Source organism: Microcaecilia unicolor, chromosome 2, assembly GCF_901765095.1.
Source record: "Microcaecilia unicolor chromosome 2, aMicUni1.1, whole genome shotgun sequence".
NCBI classification, from domain to species: Eukaryota; Metazoa; Chordata; class Amphibia; order Gymnophiona; family Siphonopidae; genus Microcaecilia; species Microcaecilia unicolor.
In genome coordinates, this window is record NC_044032.1 from 628,876,550 (window position 1) to 628,897,415 (window position 20,866).

The 20,866-nt window shown below is 43.5% G+C and overlaps 1 protein-coding gene across 1 annotated transcript in view; it reads left to right on the forward strand.

Annotated features, from left to right (window-relative positions):
- Positions 1 to 20,866, forward strand: part of MGAT4D (MGAT4 family member D) — a 393,296-nt gene that overhangs the window by 163,032 nt on the left and 209,398 nt on the right. Inside the window, exon 6 of the mRNA XM_030192245.1 lies at positions 5,089 to 5,222. Coding sequence (XP_030048105.1) covers positions 5,089 to 5,222 — 134 coding nt within the window. The remainder of the gene's footprint in view (positions 1 to 5,088; positions 5,223 to 20,866) is intronic.

Sequence of the window (20,866 nt, forward strand, 5' to 3'; positions counted from 1 at the left end):
CGAGGTTAACAAAGGCACTCTTGCTATTGATTTGGCTATGTCCCACCTCTCCACTGATGTGCCCAGTTCTCTTTCCCAAGCTCTCTTCAGGGGACTATAATCTCTAGGGGGTAGCCATTTCGTTAATGCTTTATAGAGCAATGAAATAGTAACTGCACCCCCAACTGTTTCCCCAGGGGGTTCCCTGGTAATGAGGCAACGTAATGTCGCACTTGCTGTATAGCGAATCTAGATCCCCAGGAATCTCCAACCTTACCCATCAAGTCCTGAAATGAGAGGGGCTGCCCGTCCCCATCCGCCAGGTGCGCCAGCCGTGTGATCCCTCGTTCAGCCCACTGATTAAATTGAGACACTGATAATCCAGGTGAAAATTCAGAATTCCCACATATGGTAAGCTAATCTGTTGCAGTCGGGTCTCCCCCATAGTGTCTAACAACCACCTTCCACAGCTCTCGTAACGGCCGCAATAATACATTTGTACTATGACTCCACGGAAGTTGTCGAGTTTTATGGTGTAATAACGAAAAACATTGATAAGGCGCATAGCACGCAGCCTCCAAATTTGTGGGGGTGTATGTCTGAGTATCTAAACACCAGTCTCCCATATGGCGCAACTGGCACGCCTGGTTATATAATGCGAGATCTGGTATGCCTATTCCCCCCCCCCCCCCCCCCCGCCTCCAACCACCCACTAAGTTTGAGAACCGAATTCTAGGCTTCTTACCCCTCCAACAAAACTTTGACACTAATTTATAAAACCTAGTTATGTCTTTCTTTCGCAACCAGAGGGGCGCTATCTGTAGCACATATAGCCGTTTAGGAAATAGTATCATCTTGACTAAATTCGCTCTACCCAACAATGAGAGTGGTACCTTTTGTCAACCATGGAGCATGTTTCGAGTCTCCTCCAGCAGCCGGGTGACATTAAGGTCATGCAGCTGATGGGTGTTCATCGACAGTAGCATTCCTAGATATTTAAAACAATTAGCTGCTCGTCTCAGAGGAAATTCACCCCTCCACCTCCTCCAAACCTCCTCTGAGGAGGCTAGGGTTTCTGACTTCCCCAGGTTCAGGCGTAAGCCTGAGTAGTCCCCATAAGTTTCCTTTCTTTTAGCTGCAGCCGTTCTTAGGCATGCTCGGCCGGGTCTCCCTTCTTTTGTGCTCCTTTTTTTTTTTTTTTTTTTGCCGGCACAATCAACGTTTTTTGATTTTGCTAGGGAAGTCTTCCCTTCCATGACATCGAAGACTCCCATGGGCTTCAAATGCTGTACTCGGTGCAACCGGACCAACTCAGGCACAGATACCCATTCGTGTTGTATCCAGTGCCTTGGGCCCAACCATAGCCCGGCTCGCTGTGTCCTTTGTCTTCGTATGAAGAAAAGGGTTCAGTTGGCTCGAGAAGTCCAGAGAGAAACTTTTTGGGCCTTGATCTAGTCCTTCGGCATCGAGGGATGCATTGACGTTGGGAATGGAGGTAGGCATGGCTTCTGAGAGGCCAAGTCACGCTGGTAGTAGCAAGGCATCAAGTGGGTTTCTACCCGCCTCGAGGACTCCTACTATGCAGGCCCCCCTGGACCGTCCATCGTTGGACCTGACCCCAAGATGACGTGGGGATTCGACGTCAGCACCGAGGAGTCTCGTTGAGGTGCATCGAGCGAAGGCTAAGAACTCCAACACCGTTCTCCTTTGACGCATGGTGCTGGGAGCTCCGGGGTGCCAAGGGATTCGGCACCTGAGAAGCGTCTACATTGGGAGGACAGCTCCCCCTCCATACAGGAGGTGCCAGCGCGTCGGCCTCACAGTCCGGTTTCTGCTCCTGAGCCTCAGGTGACTCTGCCACTGACTGCTCCACCAGCCCCGCAGCCTTCCTTGATGGTGGCTCTTGATGAGCGCATACGGGCCTTGCTTCCAGAGCTTCTGGAAGGACTGCTGCGTCAATCTGCATCGGTGTCGGGGGTGCTTGCGCCTGCCATGCCGTCTGTTGCTGCCTTGTCTGACCCTCCACCTGCAGTGAGGTCCCCGAGCTTGGTGCCACTTGCCGCTCCTGTATTGGCTGCCACCCAGGTCGACTCTCCATCAACATCGGTGGAGGAAGCAGTCCATTCGAGAGTCGGCCGCTTTGACATCGCCATGAGACCATGGGTCTTTGGTGTTGAGGTGGATCAGTCTTGGATGTCATTGAGGCTCTCAGATACTGAGGAGGAACGCTCGTGGGAGTCAGAGGAAGATCTCAGGTACTTTTCCTCAGATGAGTCCTTTGGGATTTCCTCTGAACCTTCCCCTCCACCTGAAAGGAGACTGTCTCCTCCTGAGAGCCTCTCCTTTTCATCTTTTGTGAGGGAAATGGCTCAGGACATTCCATTCCCTGTAGATGTGGAGGATGAGCCCAGGGCTGAGATGCTCGAGGTCCTGGACTACACTTCTCCACCTAGAGAGGCAGTGACAGCTCCTTTGCATAAGGTACTCAGGGAAGTCCTTATATGAAACTGGGCATCCTCTCTGTCTGTCCCTATTGTCCCGAAGAAGACAGACTCCCAGTACTGGATCCATGGGGAGCCTGGGTTGATGAGGTCTCAGTTACCCCACAACTCAATGGTGGTGGACTCTGCTGTCAAGAGAGCCAAGAGTTCTAGGGACTATGCTTCGGCGCCCCCAGGCAGAGAAGCTAGGACCTTGTACTCTTTTTGGAGAAAGATGTATTAGGCTGCTATGCTCGCTGCCTGTAGTCAGTCATACCAGCTCTTCACGCGCATTCACTTGCAGAACTCGGTGCGGCAGCTGTCTACTTTGGTCGATGCCCTTCCTGCAGAGCAGGCCGAACCCTTTTGCCAGCTAGTCAAGCAGCAGAAGGCGTGTCATAAATTCTTGGCCAGGGGCGCTTACGATACTTTTGATGTAGCATCTAGGATCTCTGCTCAAGGTATAGCAATACACAGACTCTCATGGCTGCATGTTTCTGACCTGGACCATTCGGTCCAGCAGAGGATCGCAGATGTTCCTTACCTGGGGGGGACGGGGGGATAATCTTTTTGGAGAGAAGGTGGAAGATCTGGTTGACCAAATCAAGAGAATGACTGGGTAATAGAAGAAAAAACTTTCATTGATAATGCCTGACAGGTGATGTTGGGGAACCCTGAGAGAACCCGCTTTAAGGGATCCAGGAGGCTGAAAATTCATTGGACATCTTGACAAGGTAGGATCTAGTTCTTAGAAAACTGTTGAACCAGGCTGCTACTTCTCCAGTTATTCTTATGTTGTGAGTAGGGTCATTATTATTGTGTGATCTACTAGGTCAAAGGCGCTTGACATATCGAATTGTAATAGTAGTATTGACTGGCCTTGGCTTATTATTCTTCTGAATTTTATGATCAGGGTGGTTATGACTGTTTCAGTGCTATAGCATAATCTGAAGCCTGATTGAGATCTGTTAGGTATTCCATTAATTGTTGTGCTACTAGACCCTCTATTGTTTTTATTAGCTGTGGTATTGATGCCACTGATCTGTAATTAGTGAAGGATTGGAGTGAGTATGATGTTGCCCATGTCAGAAGAGAAATGTCCTTTTGAGAGCATGTATTCTATGTGTTCAGTTAAGCATTTGATGAACCAATCTGGTGGGTTTTCCAACATGTAGTTTGGGCAGCTGTCTAGTAGGCAGTTGGCATGTGCTTATTTTGTCAGTAGTTCTTTCACTGAGCTAGTTGTTGATATCTTAAAAGAGGACCAGATTCTGTCTGCCTTGATGTGGTCCTCATTGATTTCACATTCTTATATGTGAGAATAAGTGGCCTGCTGTCCTCTGAGAATACCAGATACAGGTAAATATCTTTGCTTTATTAAGACAACTATATAATGAACATGTAATCATGCAGTCAGAATCATTACATGAATAAAACAGTTATATGGCAATCATAAAGTTACATAAATAAGTGTATATATAATGGATAACGACAAGAGTTAATCTACATTGATTTTTAAATTTAACCAGTGCAAGATGGAACCACAAAAGTATCAGTTCAGGTAGAGTGACTCATAAAATACAAAGTACTGCACGGATCGACCTTCGCATACAAGAGCACACAACTCTGGAATACACTACCACGCAACTTGAAACGATCTACGAATTGACCGACTTCCGCAAATTACTGAAGACTTATCTCTTCGAGAAAATCTACGTCAAGGATCAAAACACATGAAACCCATACAATTTAATAGATACGCACCTACACACTCTCTTGAAGTCTCCTCTCCCGCACTCCCACCAATCCTAAAACCCCACCCACAGATAAAATTATTAGACCTTCATGTCCCCTGATACTGTTTTGTCCCCCTTTCAACTCGCCACTGTTACATTCTGCTGTTCTATTCCCGAATGATATCCCGAATTTACTCTGTCTTTTACAATTCTTCCTAATGTAACCTATAAGCGCACTGCAACCAACTGTACTCCCACATACTCCGCTGTTCCATCCCCAAATGATACCCTGTATTTACTTTGTTTTCGATAACTCTTCACAATGTAACTCAGAATTGTACTGCAACCAATTGCACTTCCATCATTCACAATGTATTGTAAGCCACACTGAGCCCGCAAATAGGTGGGAAAATGTGGGATACAAATGCAAATAAATAAATAAATAAAAAATCTACAAATATATGAAAGTGTATAGACAAGTGAAAAACAGTGTAACAGCAACACATACCTAGAGGGGAGTAAATAACAAACTTTCCCCTAATAGCCAATCATTAGTAAAAGTACTCCTTAGTGTACAAATAATGTAATTGTATATAGATTTAAATAAATTGTACAAGTTATATCGCATTCTGTTTTCAAAATTTTATCATGCAGCTGCATCAGAAGTGTAACACTGTACTTCATTGGTCAAGTTTCAGAAACATCTCATATCCATTTAACCATGAAGGAATGGTTCTGTAAAACCTGAGAGAACAATCTTGGAACAAAACCTGGGATTTCTAACTCATTGCATGGAAATATGACCAGTTTGTTCCTTTTCATTGTTAAATATAAATATATTTGAACAATCCTTCTTACTTATGGAGATGAGGTGGTATTTTTTTTTTGTTTAGTGTCCCTCGTGATGGGTATTCCCACTGTGAAAAGAAGCAAAGAAAGTTATCTGATGGGCACATTGAATTCTCTCTTCTACGAGATGTCTGCGGAAGAAAAGAATGACTGTCTTGTGATTGTCTTTGTAGCAGAGGTAGGTTGATAAGGATATATTCTTTTACACAAATAAGCTTCCCTCAAAACTGTAAGACATACAGACTATCTTTTGTAGAACAGATTCTTATTTATTGTTAGTGGAGCTTGCTGGAGATGGCTCTTTTAGAAACTGATTTACATGCTCAATTAATAACTTTATCTGCCAACAAGCAAAATGAATTGGCCACTCAAAAAGATGATGTCATCAGCTTGCGCTGACAGAGAATGTTCTCTCAAAGCTCAGAAAGAGTTAAATAGTCTTAGTCTAGTTTTATTTATTGTTTAATCTGTTTATTTTACTTAAGTTTTTATAGTTATGTTATATGATTAAAGTTGTGCCTTTTGTCATATATGGAGTTCCTTTCTATGCATTGTAAACCGCTGTGACCTGTATGTCAGATATGGTGGTATATCAAATCTCAAATAAACCATAAATCTTTTTTTTTTTAATGTGCAGGTTTTCTCACAAGACCCCTTACTTTGTCTTTGAGCTATAGCACTGACACATTTAGCATTCTACACGTGGTGTCTTCACTTTTCTTTTTTTTTTTTTTTTATTGAAAATTATTAATTTTACAAGCATTTCTATCTTGTATACAGAAATATAGAGCTAAGATATCTTCAAAACCTTTTATGCTTAGGCTTATATATAATCACTAATAATAATAAGAAAATTAACATAGAATTATTTCCCAAGCATTTAAACTCTTATAGAAATAGGCCCTCTACCTCAGACCACAAAAGAGCTAAGGGGGGCGAACAAAGTATAGGAGATAATAAAGCAGAAAAAGAATTAAAGAGGCATTATGGCCTGGTCTAATGAACACAAATTATCACATTACTCATATACATTAATCTAATTTAGGGAGATATTGTCTTTTGTTCCAAAAAAGTTTTGAGCTGCGCAGGGTCAAAGAAAACATACTTGTTATTAAGATAGTAAATTATACATTTGCATGGATATTGAAGAAGAAACTTAGCTCCGATAGATTTAGTGTCCTCTCTTAGGGCCAGGAATAGTTTTCTTCTTTCTTGGGTAATTTTAGCAACATCCAGATATATCCAAATCCTGGCCCCACAAAAAAGAGTCAAAGTATTCTTAAAATAAATTTTCATTAAGAATTAACATCTTGCTCAAATATAAATGACACTAGTAATGTAGCTCGAGTTTTTATATCACTAAAAGATTGATCCAGGAGTGCAGAAACAAATCCAGAGTTACATTATCATCCACTTGTGGTTGTATTTGAGTTCCAACTCCTTCTATTACATCCTGTTTTTTTGAGGCAATCGGTAAATAGTAAATTTATTTTATAGGAGGAATCACAGTTGGGTGGAGGTAATGAAGAACTTCGGTCAAGTATTTTCTAAATAATTCCAATAGGTGAGATTGCTGTAACTACTGGGAAGTTTAGAACTCGTAAATTCAGCTCCTGTTATAATTCTGCATCTGTTCAATTTTCTGAGCAGTTATTAAGCTATCTTTGACCAATGCAACCGATGTAGCCTTTAAATTCGAAATGTCTGTTTGTACTTGAGTCATTTGGTTCGATGATTCATTTTTCAGTTTATCAAAAGCTAAGCTTAAAGATTCAAGCTTACTTACTATGGCAGTTGATTCTTGAGCCGTTTTCTCTGTTACCTTGGTCAGCTCTTTGATAGCTTGCCAAATCAGATTTAATGTCACCCACCTCGGGAACCGCTTGTTCCATGTTGGAGCTCTCAGCTAACTGAGATACGCCACCGCCGAGTGAGGAACCTGTAGCACCGCCTTCCGATGCTTTCGGGTCCTCTGGCTGACTTCTCACGAGAGCTGGACAAGGTGGTGGATAGAGCTCAGGCGAGGAAAGAGATGTTTCCAACCCTGAGGGCGTCAGCGCTCCTCCGCCAGCGTCCTTCACTGGGTCCACTACACCTGGTTCTTGTGTTCGACTCATAACAAACCGGTCCAGGTGTAAGTTCCAGGCGTAGCGTGAGAGTTTTCGGCGGTTGTACTTCAGTTTCCTCTTTTGAGGCATCGTGGAAATATATTTGAAGCAAAGAAACTTAGCGTCCGGCTAGTTCGAGTACCAACCGCCATTTGTCAACCCCCCACTGTTTGTGTCTTCACTTTTCAAATTTCATTTCTTTGGAATGTACACCTGTTTCAGGCTGAGTGTACCATCAGTATGAAGTGGAACCTTTATTATGAATCAAAGAACCAGATATCAAAGCATTCTTGAGGGAGAGAATCTCCTAACTTGAGAGGGAGAAGAATCCATAGGTTTTCCTTCAGATGCTATTCTTCAATTTCCAAGAAGTGTACTCCTCCTCCAGAGGACCTTACTTTTGACGATCCTACAAAAAAAAAAAAAAAGATGTGTTTTCCAGGGTGATTAAAGATAAAAAGGAACTTTTTTAAACCCAGAAATGCTAACTGCTGTAACCACATCCTCCAACAAAGAATTCCAGAGCTTGACTCTTTGTTGAGTGAAAAACTATTTCCTCCTATTTATTTTAAAAGTATTTCCATGCAACTTCCTTGACAGAAGGCAGTGGTAAATAGAGCTCATTCTGAGGAAAAGGATGTTACCAGTGGTGTGCCGCAAGGTTTGGATCTTGGGATGGTCCTTTTTAACCTTTAAGTGATATTGCTGAAGGACCGTCTAATAAGGTTTGCCTCTTTGTGCATGATACTAAAACCTGTAATAGGGTAGACACATCTGATGGTGTGGATAACATGAGGTAGGACTTAATGAAGCTGGAGGAATGATCTAGAATTTGGAAGCTTAAATTAATGCTAAAAAATGCAGGGTCATGCATTTAGGCTGCAAAAACCCAAGGGGAACGGTACAGTTTAGAGAGTGAATGAATTCTTTAAGCAAATGAATGAATGCACTTTCCTGTCAAATTTATTGGAGTTCCTTTCTGATTTCCTTTTTTTTTTAATTTTATTGTACACTGCTTGGATCTACTCATTAGCTTTGGGCAGTATATCAAGTCTTTCTAAATAAATAAATAAAATGAACAACTTTTCTGCACGAAAGAGGAGCGGGACTTGGGTGTGATCATATGTGAACATCTTAAGGTGTACAAACAGGTAGAAAAGGCGACGGCAAAAGCTAGAATGATGCTTGGATGAACAGGGAGAGGAATAATCAGTAGGAAAAAGGAGGTGATTATGCCCCTGTATAAGACTCTGGAGATCACACCTTCAAAAAGATATAAACATCATGGAGTACAGCTTGTAGGACTGGATGCAGGCAATAAGCAATGAGACCTGATAAACATTCCTCCCAAATGAGTTTAGTAGCCACAGAAGCACATAATACCAGGTTTTGTCTCATCCTGCTTCTAGTGTCCTGAAACATACCAACATACTCACATAGCCACTGTGTCTGAAGATTAGAGGGTGGCCAATGTGACGCCAATTTTTAAAAAGGGTTCCAGGGGTGATCTGGGAAATTACAAGACCGGTAAGCCTGACATCAGCGCCAGGCAAAATAGTGAAAATTATCTACTATAATAAAACTCACCCTCAACGTTCTGAGGACACTGATGTCAGTGAAGCCCAAGCCCTGACTTCCTTCAAAAAGGTTCGAAGGTTCGTGGTGGTGAAGCCACCAAAATCGCTCCGGGCCCCGCCCTCGAGGGTGGAGCAATGGCAGAACAATGAAGGGGTTGGCAGGGAAGGAGGCAGGGAAGCGGGGGGGGGGGGGGGGGAAATTGCTCCGGGCCCCGCCCTCACGTCAAACGTCATGACTGGGGCGGAGCAATGGCAGAACAATGAAGGGGTTGGCCGGGGGGGGGGAGGGGGGGTGATGGCGACGAAAGCCTTGCTAGCGCCCGTTTCATTTGCTCTGAAACGGGCCTCTTTTACTAGTAAAGAATAAAATAACAGAACACACAGACAAACATGGTTTCATGGGACAGAGTCAGCACAGGTTCAGTCAACAGAAGTCTTGCCTCACCAATTTGCTTCATTTCTTTGAAGACATGAATATATATGTGGATAAAGCTGAGCCAGTTGATGTAGTGTATCTAGATTTTCAGAAAGCTTTTGAGAAAGTTCCTCATGAGAGACTCCTGAGAAAATTAAAGAGCCATGGGATAAAAGGCAATGTTCTGGTGCGTATCAGGAATTGGTTATTGGACAGAAAACAGAGGGCAGGGTTAAATGGTAATTTTTCTCAATGGAGGGTGAACAGTGGAGTGCCATAGGTATCTGTACTGGGACAGGTGATATTTAACATATTTATATATGATATGGAAAATCGGAATGACTGAGGTGATTAAATCTGCACATGAAACAAAGCTATTCAAGGTTGTTAAAACAGATGTGGACGGTGAAACATTCCTAGGAAATTGGAAGATTGGGCATCGAAATAGCAGATGAAATTTAATGTGGACAAATGCAAGGTGATGCACATTGGAAAGAATAATCCAAATCATAGTTACCTGATGCTAGGATCCACCTTGGGGAGTCAGTAACTAAGGAAAGATCTGGGTGTCATTGTAGATAATGCACTGAAATCATCTGCTCAATGTGCAGTGGCGGCCAAAAAAGCAAACAGGATGCTAGCAATTCTTAGGAAAGGGATGGTAAATAAGACCGAAAATACTATAATGCCTCTGTATCACTCCATGGTGCGACCTCACCTTGAGTACTGTGTTCAGCTCTGGTCGCCGTATCTCAAAAAAGATATAGTGGAATTAGAAAAGGTTCAAAGAAAAGCAACCAAAATGATAAACAGGATGGAAAGCCTCTCATATGAGGAAAGGCTAAAAAAAAAGGTTAGGGTTCTTCAGTTTGGAAAAGAGACAGATGAGGGGAGATACAAAATCCTGAGTGGTGCAGAACAAGTAGAAGTAAATTGATTTTTTACTCGTTCCAAAAGTACAAAACTAGGGGATAGTCAAGGGGATAGCTCAACGGCTTCTTCGGACCTCCGGTGGCCTTTCCATCATGCCGGGCCATCTGTGCAGCCATCTCCAGTGTGGCCCTGCAGCTTGCTCTTACCCTGCATTTTCCATGCTGGCTGACGCCAACCGTCTATGTGTGTCGGCGCCAAAGAGTATTTTAAAGGGCCAGAGATGGGAATTCATCCCAGGCACCCGGAGGTCACATCAATCTGGGGCCTTTTAAGGGATCCCAGGACTCTCCCACCTTGCCTTTGCAACTGATTGCCAAGCTTAGTCTTGTGTTTGTCGCCAGCCTCGTCTCCAGTCCCATTCCAGCCTTGTCCCGCCTGTTCTACCCATTTCCTGCTTTGTTCCAGGTCTTCGGGGCTTGGACCTCCAGTCCTTCGGGTCCCCACTACCCCTGGCTGCGACTTCGTCGGCCCAGCCCCAAAAGGATTCTCTTAAGAGAACACTCTCTGCCCTGACTTGTCAGGGTGCCCCCAAGAGCTCTTTTCAGAGATATTCCCAGGTCTTGATCCTGTCAGGCCTGCCCTTAAGGGCTCTTTCAGAGCCACTTGCTAGCCTAGTCTTCACCGGAGCATAACTCACCTGCCGCCAGCCGGGGGCCGCCTAGCCTTTCAGGTTGGGTTGGTAGGATAAACCCAATGTGGTTAAATGGCTTACCTAGCCGGAACCTTGACAGCTACTTGGTTATCGTTCCGGAGAATGGCTGATTGTGTGGCATTCCATGGTTCACAGGCATACAAGGCATTGTCCATTGCCCTGAGATCCAAAATGTTGGTGTGGAGATGCATTCTGTGTGGGTGCCATGTGTCCCCTTTGCAAAGGTGCCGGAGATGTGCCTCCTCAGCCGTTGCTTGGATGCATCTGTGGTGATGGTTGGTTCCAGGTTGGCTGGAAAAATTTGTCTGTGGTGAGGTTGTCCACCAACTGAAAGCCCTGCAGGATGAAGTTGCCAAGGTGGAATTTATTGTTTTAACAGTTGGTTGTGCTGATTCCCATGTTGGCACAAATGCCACTGCAGGGAGCGTATGCAGAGCCTGGTGTATATGACAGCATAGACAGAGGCCTCCAGGTGTCCTAGGAAGATGTAGAAGGGACCAGGCTTGTACTCTCATTCTGGAGGAGATACAGTGTGTTAGGGAGATGATGATGGTGGCTCTCAGGCATAGTAGGAATGCCCTGACTAGGCTGGTGTGCATGACTGCTTCAATTAAAAATCCAGCATCTGAGTCGCTGTAAGGTGAGACTCTTGATGAGAAAGCTGAGGCTCTAGAGGAGTGACATGGTGGTGTGAAGAGCAGCTTGGGTTTCCTGTTTAGAGTGGCCAGTGATTAGCCAGTCTTGATATGGAAAGACACATACCTCTTGATAAAGATGGGCTGCTGCAACACTTGTGGAGTTGGTGTGAGGTCAAATGAGAGGGACTTTGAATTGATAGTGCTTGTCCATTACTTTGAAGAAGAGATATGGTTTAGCACCGCCGTATAGAGAGGTTTCAGCAATGGTGAAATAAAGCCAGGTGTGTTTAAGGAGAAAGCAGGGTAAAGGACGCACATTATCTCCTTCTACTTCTATGCAGCTTCTAGATGCAAAGAAAAACACAATTTGAGCTACCTGTATACAAATGCTATAAGCCTCAGGGAGGACAAGTCCGTATTGGAGAAACAGAATGAGTTCTTTGCTTTAGTCTTTATGGAAGAAGATGTAAGAGATCTGCCTGTACCAGAAATGGTTTTCAAGGGTGATGATGATGCAGAGGAGCTGAAAGAAATCTTGTTAAACTGGAAGACGTACTGAGCCAAATCGGCAAGTTAGAGTAGTAAATCGCCTGGACTGGATGGCATGCATCCAAGGGTACTGAAGGAATTCAGGCATGGAATTGCTGATCTGTTGTTAGTACTATGTAACCTGTTGTTAAAGTCGTTCATAGTGCCTGAAGATTGGAGGGTGACCAATGTGATGCTGATTTTTAAAAAGGGTTCTAGGGGTGATCAGAGAAATTATAGACCAGTAAGCCTGACTTCAGTGCCAGGTAAAATAGTGGAAACTATTATAAAGAATAAAATTAAGGAACACACAAATAAACATGGTTTAATGGTACAGTTACTGTGGTTTCAACCAAGGGAAGTCTTGCCTCATCAATTTGATTCATTCCTTTGAAGGAGTGAATAAACATGTGGGTAAAAGTGAGGCAGTTGATGTAGTGTGTCTAGATTTTCAGAAACCTTTTGACAGAGTTCCTCATGAGAGACTCCTGAGAAACTTGGGGGTCCGTAACTAAGATGTGATGAAAACTGGCCTGCACTGGTATAGACGCGTGTAGGTCCATTTTTCTGCGTGCCTGCAAAAAAGGCCTTTTTTTGGCCAAAAATGGACATGTGGCAAAATAAAAATTGGTATGTGTCCATTTTGGGTCTGAGACCTAACCGCCACCCATTAACCTAGTGGTAAAGTCTCGCGCGTTAACTGGGCAGTAATGGTCTATGTGCATAGAATGCCGATTACTGCCCGGTTAGCATTTTCCGCATGTAAAAATTGAAATTACCACTCAGGCCACACGGTAGCCAGGCAGTAGTTCAAATTTGATGCACGTAGCACACATGTATGCACCTACATGGCTTAGTAAAAGGGCTGTTAGAGTCATGGGATATGAGGCAATGTTCTGTTGTGGGTTAGGTATTGGGTTTTGGACATAAAATAGAGGGTAGGGTTAAATGGCCATTTCTCTCAATGGAGGAGGGTGAATAGTGGAGTGCCACATGGATCTGTACTGGGATCAGTGCTTTTTAACATATAAATGATCTGGAAATTGGAATAAGTGAATTGATTAAATTTGCAGATAACTCAAGACTATTCAATGTTGTTAAAACACATGCGGTCTGTTAAAAAGGGGATACAAATGTAGCACATAAATAAATAAATACAAACTGCAGGAAGACCTTAGTAAACTGGAAGATTTGGCATCCAAATGGCAAATGAAATTTGAATGTGAACAAATGCAAGGTGATGCATATTGGGAATAATAATCCGAATCATAGTTACCTGATGCTAGGGTTCATCTTGGGGTCAGCACCCAAGAAAAAGATCTAGAGAATACGCCGAATCTTCTGATCAGTTTGTGGCAGCGGCCAAAAAAGCAAACAGGATGCTAGGAATTATTAGAAAGGGATGCGCTAGGAATTATTAGAAAGGGATGCTAAATAATATCGAGAGTGCTCTAATGCCTCTGTATCACTCTGTGGTGCGATCTCACCTTGAATATTGCGTTCAGTTCTGGTCACCATATCTCAAAAAAGATATAACATAATTAGAAAAGGTTCAAACAAGAGCGACCAAAATGATAAAGGGAATGTAACTCCCTTCATATGAGGAAAGGCTAAAGAGGTTATGGCTCTTCAGCTTGGAAAAGAGACAGCTGAGGGGAGATATTATTAAGCTCTACAAAATCCTGAGTGATGTAGAACGAGTAGAAGTGAATTGTTTTTTTTTTTTACTCTTTCAAAAAGTATAAAGACTAGGTGACACTCAATGAAGTTGCAACGAAATACTTTTAAAACAAATAGGAGGAAATAGGTCGTCACTCAACAAATAGTTAAGCTCTGGAACTCTTTGCCAGAGGATGTAGTAACAGAGGTTAACATATCTGGGTTTAAAAAAGATTTGGACAAGTTCCTAGAGGAAAAGTCCATAGTTTATTATTGAGATGGACATGGGGGAAGCAACTGCTTGCCCATGGAATGTTATTAATTAGATTTTTCTCTGGTACTTGTGACCTGGATTGGCCACTGTTGGAAACAGGATACTGGGCTAGATGGACCATTGGTCTGACCCAATATGGCTATTTGTCACGACTGACGGTGAGCCTTAGGGTATCAGCCGGGTCGATGCTACCTAGCCAACTCAAGGGCTGGCTAGGCCTTGACTGGCGGTGGGCAAGACTGTACTGGAGACTATGCTGGAGTTAGTAGACAGGGGTTGTGCTGGAACTGAAGCTAAGACTGGAAGCAGAGCTTAGAACTGAAGCTTTTGCTGGTGCCGGAACCATGGCTGAAAGTTGAAGCAATGGTAGAAGCTAGACCTAAGGCTGGAAGCAGAAAGACAGTACTGGAGCTTGGAACAGAAGCAGGACTGGAGCTGGGAAACTATACACAAGCTAGAAACAGAACTGGAGCTTGGAAGCAGGACTTTGCTGGAGCAGGAACCAGAAATAAAGCACAGGCAGGAACAGGAGACAAAGTGGAACAAGGCTACAACACACACTAGATAACTCTAGGAGACCTGTTGCAAAGGCACTGGTTGGAGGCAGGCACTTCCTTAAAATACTACCAAACAGGAAGTGATGATATCAGCCAGTGCCCTCTTGCAGAGCTAGAAAGGAAGCGCTGGATTTCCTGTAAAGTAAACAAGTCCTTGGTATGGAATGCTGCTGAAGACCACAGAGAACAGGTGAGGGGCGTGACACTGTTCTTATGTACTTCTTCAGTAAAGTGCCAATCATTGAGACAGTTGAATCCATTTGCTTATCCCAGTCCGAAAGGGGTGAAAGTATCTCATCTGTTTGTGGAGGAGTGGCCTAGTGGTTAGGGTGGTGGACTTTGGTCCTGAGGAACTGAGTTCGATTCCCACTTCAGGCACAGGCAGCTCCTTGTGACTCTGGGCAAGTCACTTAACCCTCCATTGCCCCATGTAAGTCGCATTGAGCCTGCCATGAGTGGGAAAGCGCGGTACAAATGTAACAAATAAATAAATTTCAAGCAGTGAAACTTTGGAAGATTCTTCCAACTTAGTTATGGTTGAAAATTTTTAAAGACCTTTTTGTTTCAAGATTTACACCACGGTAATATAGCTAATAATTTGTTGATTTATGAAAGGATCATGTGGTATTACTACTGTATAATGTATTTTAGTGTTGTTTTTATAATCATTGTGATGTAATAACAGATGTATTACCCGGCTTCTTAGGGGGCATAATCCACGTTGAACCAGTTTTGGTATATACGGATTAGAAGAATAAATATATTTTCTCTTTGAGGGGTGGATCAGAACATGCAGATATGCATCCTTTAGGTCCAGGATCGCTAGCCAGTCATTGGGCTAGAGGAGTGGGAGAATGGTTCATAATGAGCATCCTGAACTTCTTCTTTTGGATTCACTTGATGTTATGCAGGTCCAGAATGGGACGGTGATCCAATCATTCTTGGGAATGTAGAACCCGGAGTTAATCTCTGATGTAGGCACTGGTTCCACAGCTCCTTATTGGAGAAGGGCTTGTACCTCCTGGCCTAAGTGGACGGATAGGGGTTTGGAGTAGTTGGTCACAGATGGTGGCGCTTGGTGATAGAAGCAGATGTGGATGCGGAATCCTGCTCAGACAATGTTGAGCCCATTTATCTGTGATGATTTCGGGCCATGCCTTCACTTGATCTGACTGCCAATGGGGGTTTGATAACAGAGTTGTTGATCAAAGGCCTTGGTTCTGTTTGGAGCTGGGGTTTTGCTTTTGTTGCCCCTTGTCCCTGGGTTGATGCTTCTGCAAGTAGGTGTTGTAATGAGTTGAGCACTACAACTTGTGTTGGGCCCCCTTGATGAGTAGTGGCGTGATCTGAATGAAGTTTTTCAGGAGTGACTGCCTTCATGCCTTTTCAACAATGAACTTTGCTTGAGTCCCTCTGAAGAGAGTCTTCAGCGTGGTGCAGTTGTCCTTGATGCTGTCGATGGTCTTTACCTTGTCTCTCCAAGCATGGAGCATGAGGCATCTGCTGAATTCTCATGGAGGTTTCTCAAGCACTGAGGCACAGAGCCAGGCTAGGTGACGTGCCGTAGTGAAGACAATGGAGGCACTGGTTTAGGCATCCAAGGCAGACTTGAATAGGTGCTTTCTGCATTCCTCTAGGTCGTTAATGAGGGGGATAGGCAGTTATGGGGAGGCTTTAGTGAGGAAGGAGAAGCTGCTCTTGATTTCGGGAGATGTGCTTGGAGCCTTGGAAGTCCTGTTTTGCCAGCATGTTCAGAGTTCTTGCCAGGAGGAGTATTAGGACTGGGGTAGGAACACTTATTTTTCTTCAGGTTAGAGTCCACCACAATGGACTGGTGCAGTAGTTAAGTCTTGTCAAAGTCAGGGGCCATGTGGCACTGATATTTTATGTCAAAACCTATTGGACGCTTGCAGTCCAGAAAATGGAGTGAGCCATATCTTGTCTTTGCAGCCCAGGATTGGCATTGTGCACTGGAATGGCAACAGACTGGGGAGGATTCAGATGTGCTGTCAAAACAAGTCTGGGGACCCTGTCTCTTTCTTTTGCACCTTTTAGTGATAGAAATACAATTCAAGTTGAATCGAAGAGCGCTGTGCATTAGAAATGTATTTGTACTGCTTAAAATTTGTGTTTTCTGTCTCTCTTCACTTAACTTCTGTACCATTAATTCTTGCATTGTGATTCTTCTTGATTTGGTGCCTGAGTAAAGCTGTTAAATTTATTCTAGAGTGAGTTTTCTTTCAGTTACCATCACCTGGGTTATAGGATAGCCTAAAAAAGTAGAGCAGGTGCATAGGTAATAGCATATAATACAATTTCCATAATAAAAGTAAATTGAGGCATGATGAGGGATTGCCTGAGCTTGCCCCACACAGATACTTAAGAAGTATGCTCAGAGAGATCTAAAAAAAAATCTCTCCAAAGCAATTTGAAAGCATCTCTGTCCTTGGGACTTGTTGAACGACATCACCTATCTGTGGATGGCTCATGCTGCTTGTCTGAGGAGAAACAGTGAAGAAGCATGGTGGGGAGAGCCACAAAAGTCACTAAAAAGGAAGTCTACAAATTCCTACTTCATTGGCAACTTAAATAAGAAATTATCAATAATAAGACACAGACAGCAGTCCAGCAGTGAGATGAGGGCTATCTAGTCTTTTGTAGCGAGTGTCACATGTTTGATTAATTCCCAGTTGGTGAGAGATCGTATGTGTGTACTCGGTGCAAAGAACTTCTAGCACTGAGAGAACAGGTCCAATCCTTGGAGGCTACAGTAGCAGACTTGGAGGAGCCTACAGAGACATAGTAGAAGTCTGAACTCCAGTCTGGCAACCTCTGTGCTGCCATGGAGGAGAAAGGTCACTTGAAGGGAGAGCATCACCTTGGTGAGGCAGGAAGTGATCCTGTAGCCAGAATTGTCCCCCCCAAGGGACACAATATCCTCTCACACCGAGGATGTGTCTCCAGGGGCTGTTGGCTTTGAGGGAAGGGTTAGGATGGCCGTACTAGTTAGAGATTCAATCATTTGGCATATAGATACTTGGGTTGACTGGTGGGCATGAGGGTCGCTTGGCTACTTGCCTGCCTGGTTCAAATGTGGCGGACCTCATGCAGAAGCTAGATAAGATTTTAGACATTGCTGGGGAGGAGCAGGCTATCTTGGTACATGTGGGTACCAATGACATAGGAGAAAGTACTCTCCAAAGAAACAAATCAAAGACAAAAAAGCTAATTACCATTAAAAACAAGTTATAATGTATAGTTGTCCTCCAAAATGGACTTTTTTTTCTCTACTTTAGATTACCATATATTCCATATGCATTACTTCATTTACATTCTCTGACACTGAACATGAACATGTCCAAGACCGAGCTTATCGTCTTTCCACCAAAACCCACTTCTCCTCTTCCTCCACTTTCTATCTCAGTTGATAACACCCTCATCCTCCCCGTCTCATCTGCCCGCAACCTCGGAGTCATCTTTGACTCCTCTCTCTCCTTCTCTGCGCATATCCAGCAGATAGCCAAGACCTGTCGCTTCTTCCTCTTTAACATCAGCAAAATTCGCCCTTTCCTCTCTGAACACACCACCCGAACTCTCGTCCACGCTCTCATTACCTCTCGCCTGGACTACTGCAACTTACTCCTCACCGGCCTCCCACTTAGCCATCTATCCCCCCTTCAATCTGTTCAGAACTCTGCTGCACGTCTCATATTCCGCCAGAACCGATATACTCATATCACCCCTCTCCTCAAGTCACTTCACTGGCTTCCGATCAGATACCGCATTCAATTCAAGCTTCTCCTTCTTACCTACAAATGCACTCAGTCTGCTGCCCCTCACTATCTTTCTACCCTCATCTCCCCTTACGTTCCCGCCCGTAACCTCCGTTCACAGGATAAATCCCTCCTCTCAGTACCCTTCTCCACCACCGCCAACTCCAGGCTCCGCTCATTCTGCCTCGCCTCACCCTATGCTTGGAACAACCTTCCTGAACCCTTACACCAAGCCCCCTCCCTGCCTGTCTTCAAGTCTTTGCTTAAAGCCCACCTCTTCAATGCTGCGTTCGGCACCTAACCCTTACTGTTCAGTGAATCCAGACTGCCCCAATTTGACTGCCCCTATCGGACCGACCGTTCACTTGTCTATTAGATTGTAAGCTCTTTGAGCAGGGACTGTCTCTCTTTGTTAAATTGTACAGCGCTGCGTAACCCTAGTAGCGCTCTAGAAATGTTAAGTAGTAGTAGTAGTGACCCACATTTCTACATCACCTTTCTCCTACCATTTATTTTGGCACAACTTTTGGTTTCAATTTCTGTCAGAGAGTTGTTAAATTTGTCAGTTTTTTTTGTGTGCTTTTTTAGGTTTACCTCCAGTGTAATATCTGATCATTTTTTTAGCCTTGTTTATGTTTGCAAGAGTATTTTAAGCAAATTTAAGTGTCATCTTGGAGCATATTTTTATCCCATTCTTTGCAGGGACACTTAAAATATAATTCAGTTCACTCAGAACCGATGGCTAACTGTGGCAAATATCTAGACTTTTTGAGGTATACCTCAAAATTTACTCTATCGTGCCGCAATATATTTCTAGAAAACATTCATATATATTTCTTCAGTAGTTGGCCACGGTGGCGTCACGTTCAGTTTGTCTTTTACTGCTCTTATGTCATCCTGTTTTCTCATTGTTATACCCCTTTATAGACTTCCATTTGTTTAGCCAGTTTTTTCTACTTTTTATGATACACGGAAAAATGAGAGCTCTTCGAACCTTTCGTGTTTTATTTTCTACTACTACTACTACTACTTAACATTTCTAAAGCGCTACTAGGGTTATGCAGCGCTGTACAATTTAACATGGAAAGACAGTCCCTGCTCGAAGAGCTTACAATCTAAAAGACAAATGTACAGTTAATCTGAAAGGTCAGACAGATTGGGGCAACCTATATGTTCGAAAGGTTAGGTTCCGAAAGCAGCATTGAAGAGGTGAGCTTTAAGCAAGGATTTGAAGATGGGTAGGGAGGGGGCTTGGCGTAGGGATTCAGGAAGACTGTTCCAGGCATAGGGTGAGGCAAGGCAAAATGAGCGGAGCCTGGAGTTGGCAGTGGTGGAGAAGGGTACTGAGAGGAGCGATTTGTCGTGTGAGCGGAGGTTACGGGCAGGGACGTAGGGGGAGATGAGGGTAGAGAGGTAGTGAGGAGCAGCAGACCGGGTGCATTTGTAAGTAAGGAGGAGAAGCTTGAATTGGATGCGGTATCTGATCGGAAGCCAGTGAAGTGACTTGAGGAGAGGGGTGATATGAGTATATCGGTTCTGGCGGAATATAAGATATACTATTATATACTTTTTGATATTTTGCACAGAAAAAGTGGATAGCCAATTCAACCCACAGAATATTATGTTTTATCTATGTCACTTCTCTATTGGGTTCATTATTTTACAGTAATTCCTTCATATTGCAAATCTAGTATATCCTCAACATATATATTTTTAAATCCTCGGAGATCACGTGAAGACTTGATTCACAATATTAGGTTGAGTTCATTATATGTTTATTTATTTGTTACATTTGTATCCCACATTTTCCCATCTATTTATGATTGTTTTACACATTTAACACTCACTTATCACTTTAGTTTCTATCTGACATGCATAAGTATCATATATTGTTTAATCATCATCATTTTATGGTTTTTATTCCAGTGTGTATCGTTCTAGCGCTCCTATAGTTATTTTCATTTTCCTGGCTCTCTGACACTTGTTTAATTGAACTATTACAGTCCATTTGGACTGTATGCAAATCTGATAATTTTATGTTTAAATCTGTTTATTGACATAGTATGCAAAATGTGATACAAACACAGTTCTACCAATTACGGCACTAATACAACAAGCAACTGTCAGCACTTCTTCCAACGTCAACTGATTTTCTGTTTTGTCCCCCCCCCCCTCCCCCCCACCAACCCAACTCCCCCTTCCCTCTGGTTAGCTGAAAAGTGTGCATAACTCTTTTAAACACATGAACCAACCAAAACAACCCAAATATTGCGGGAATATAATGAAAGCACTGGGTGTCATTGACGAGCTGATTGCGGAAGAATCCAGGTTGTTCTTTATTGCTCCCTTGTCCCTCCGCTATTACTACTCTCCCGCCCCCCATCACTTCCTAGATCCCCACCTCCCAACCTAATTCCCCCCTCCCCCTGATCCCTTCCCAAAACAAGCTTTTCAGTCATCAAGTCCAGCCGGTAACTCAAAACCAAACACCTCTAGTTTAGAATTCTGCTCCTTGCAAGGGGTTGCAGAGTGTCCCAAAATTTCTCCCATATTCTTTGAAACCTCTTGCCCTCCCCAGAGGACAAATCCAAAAGACCACGTCTTTCTAGTTTGAGGAGTTCGATCATTTGTATTCTCCAAGCACCAACTGTTGGGGCTCTATCATCTCGTATCTGATAATTTTATATCTTACATATTGTTCATCCATT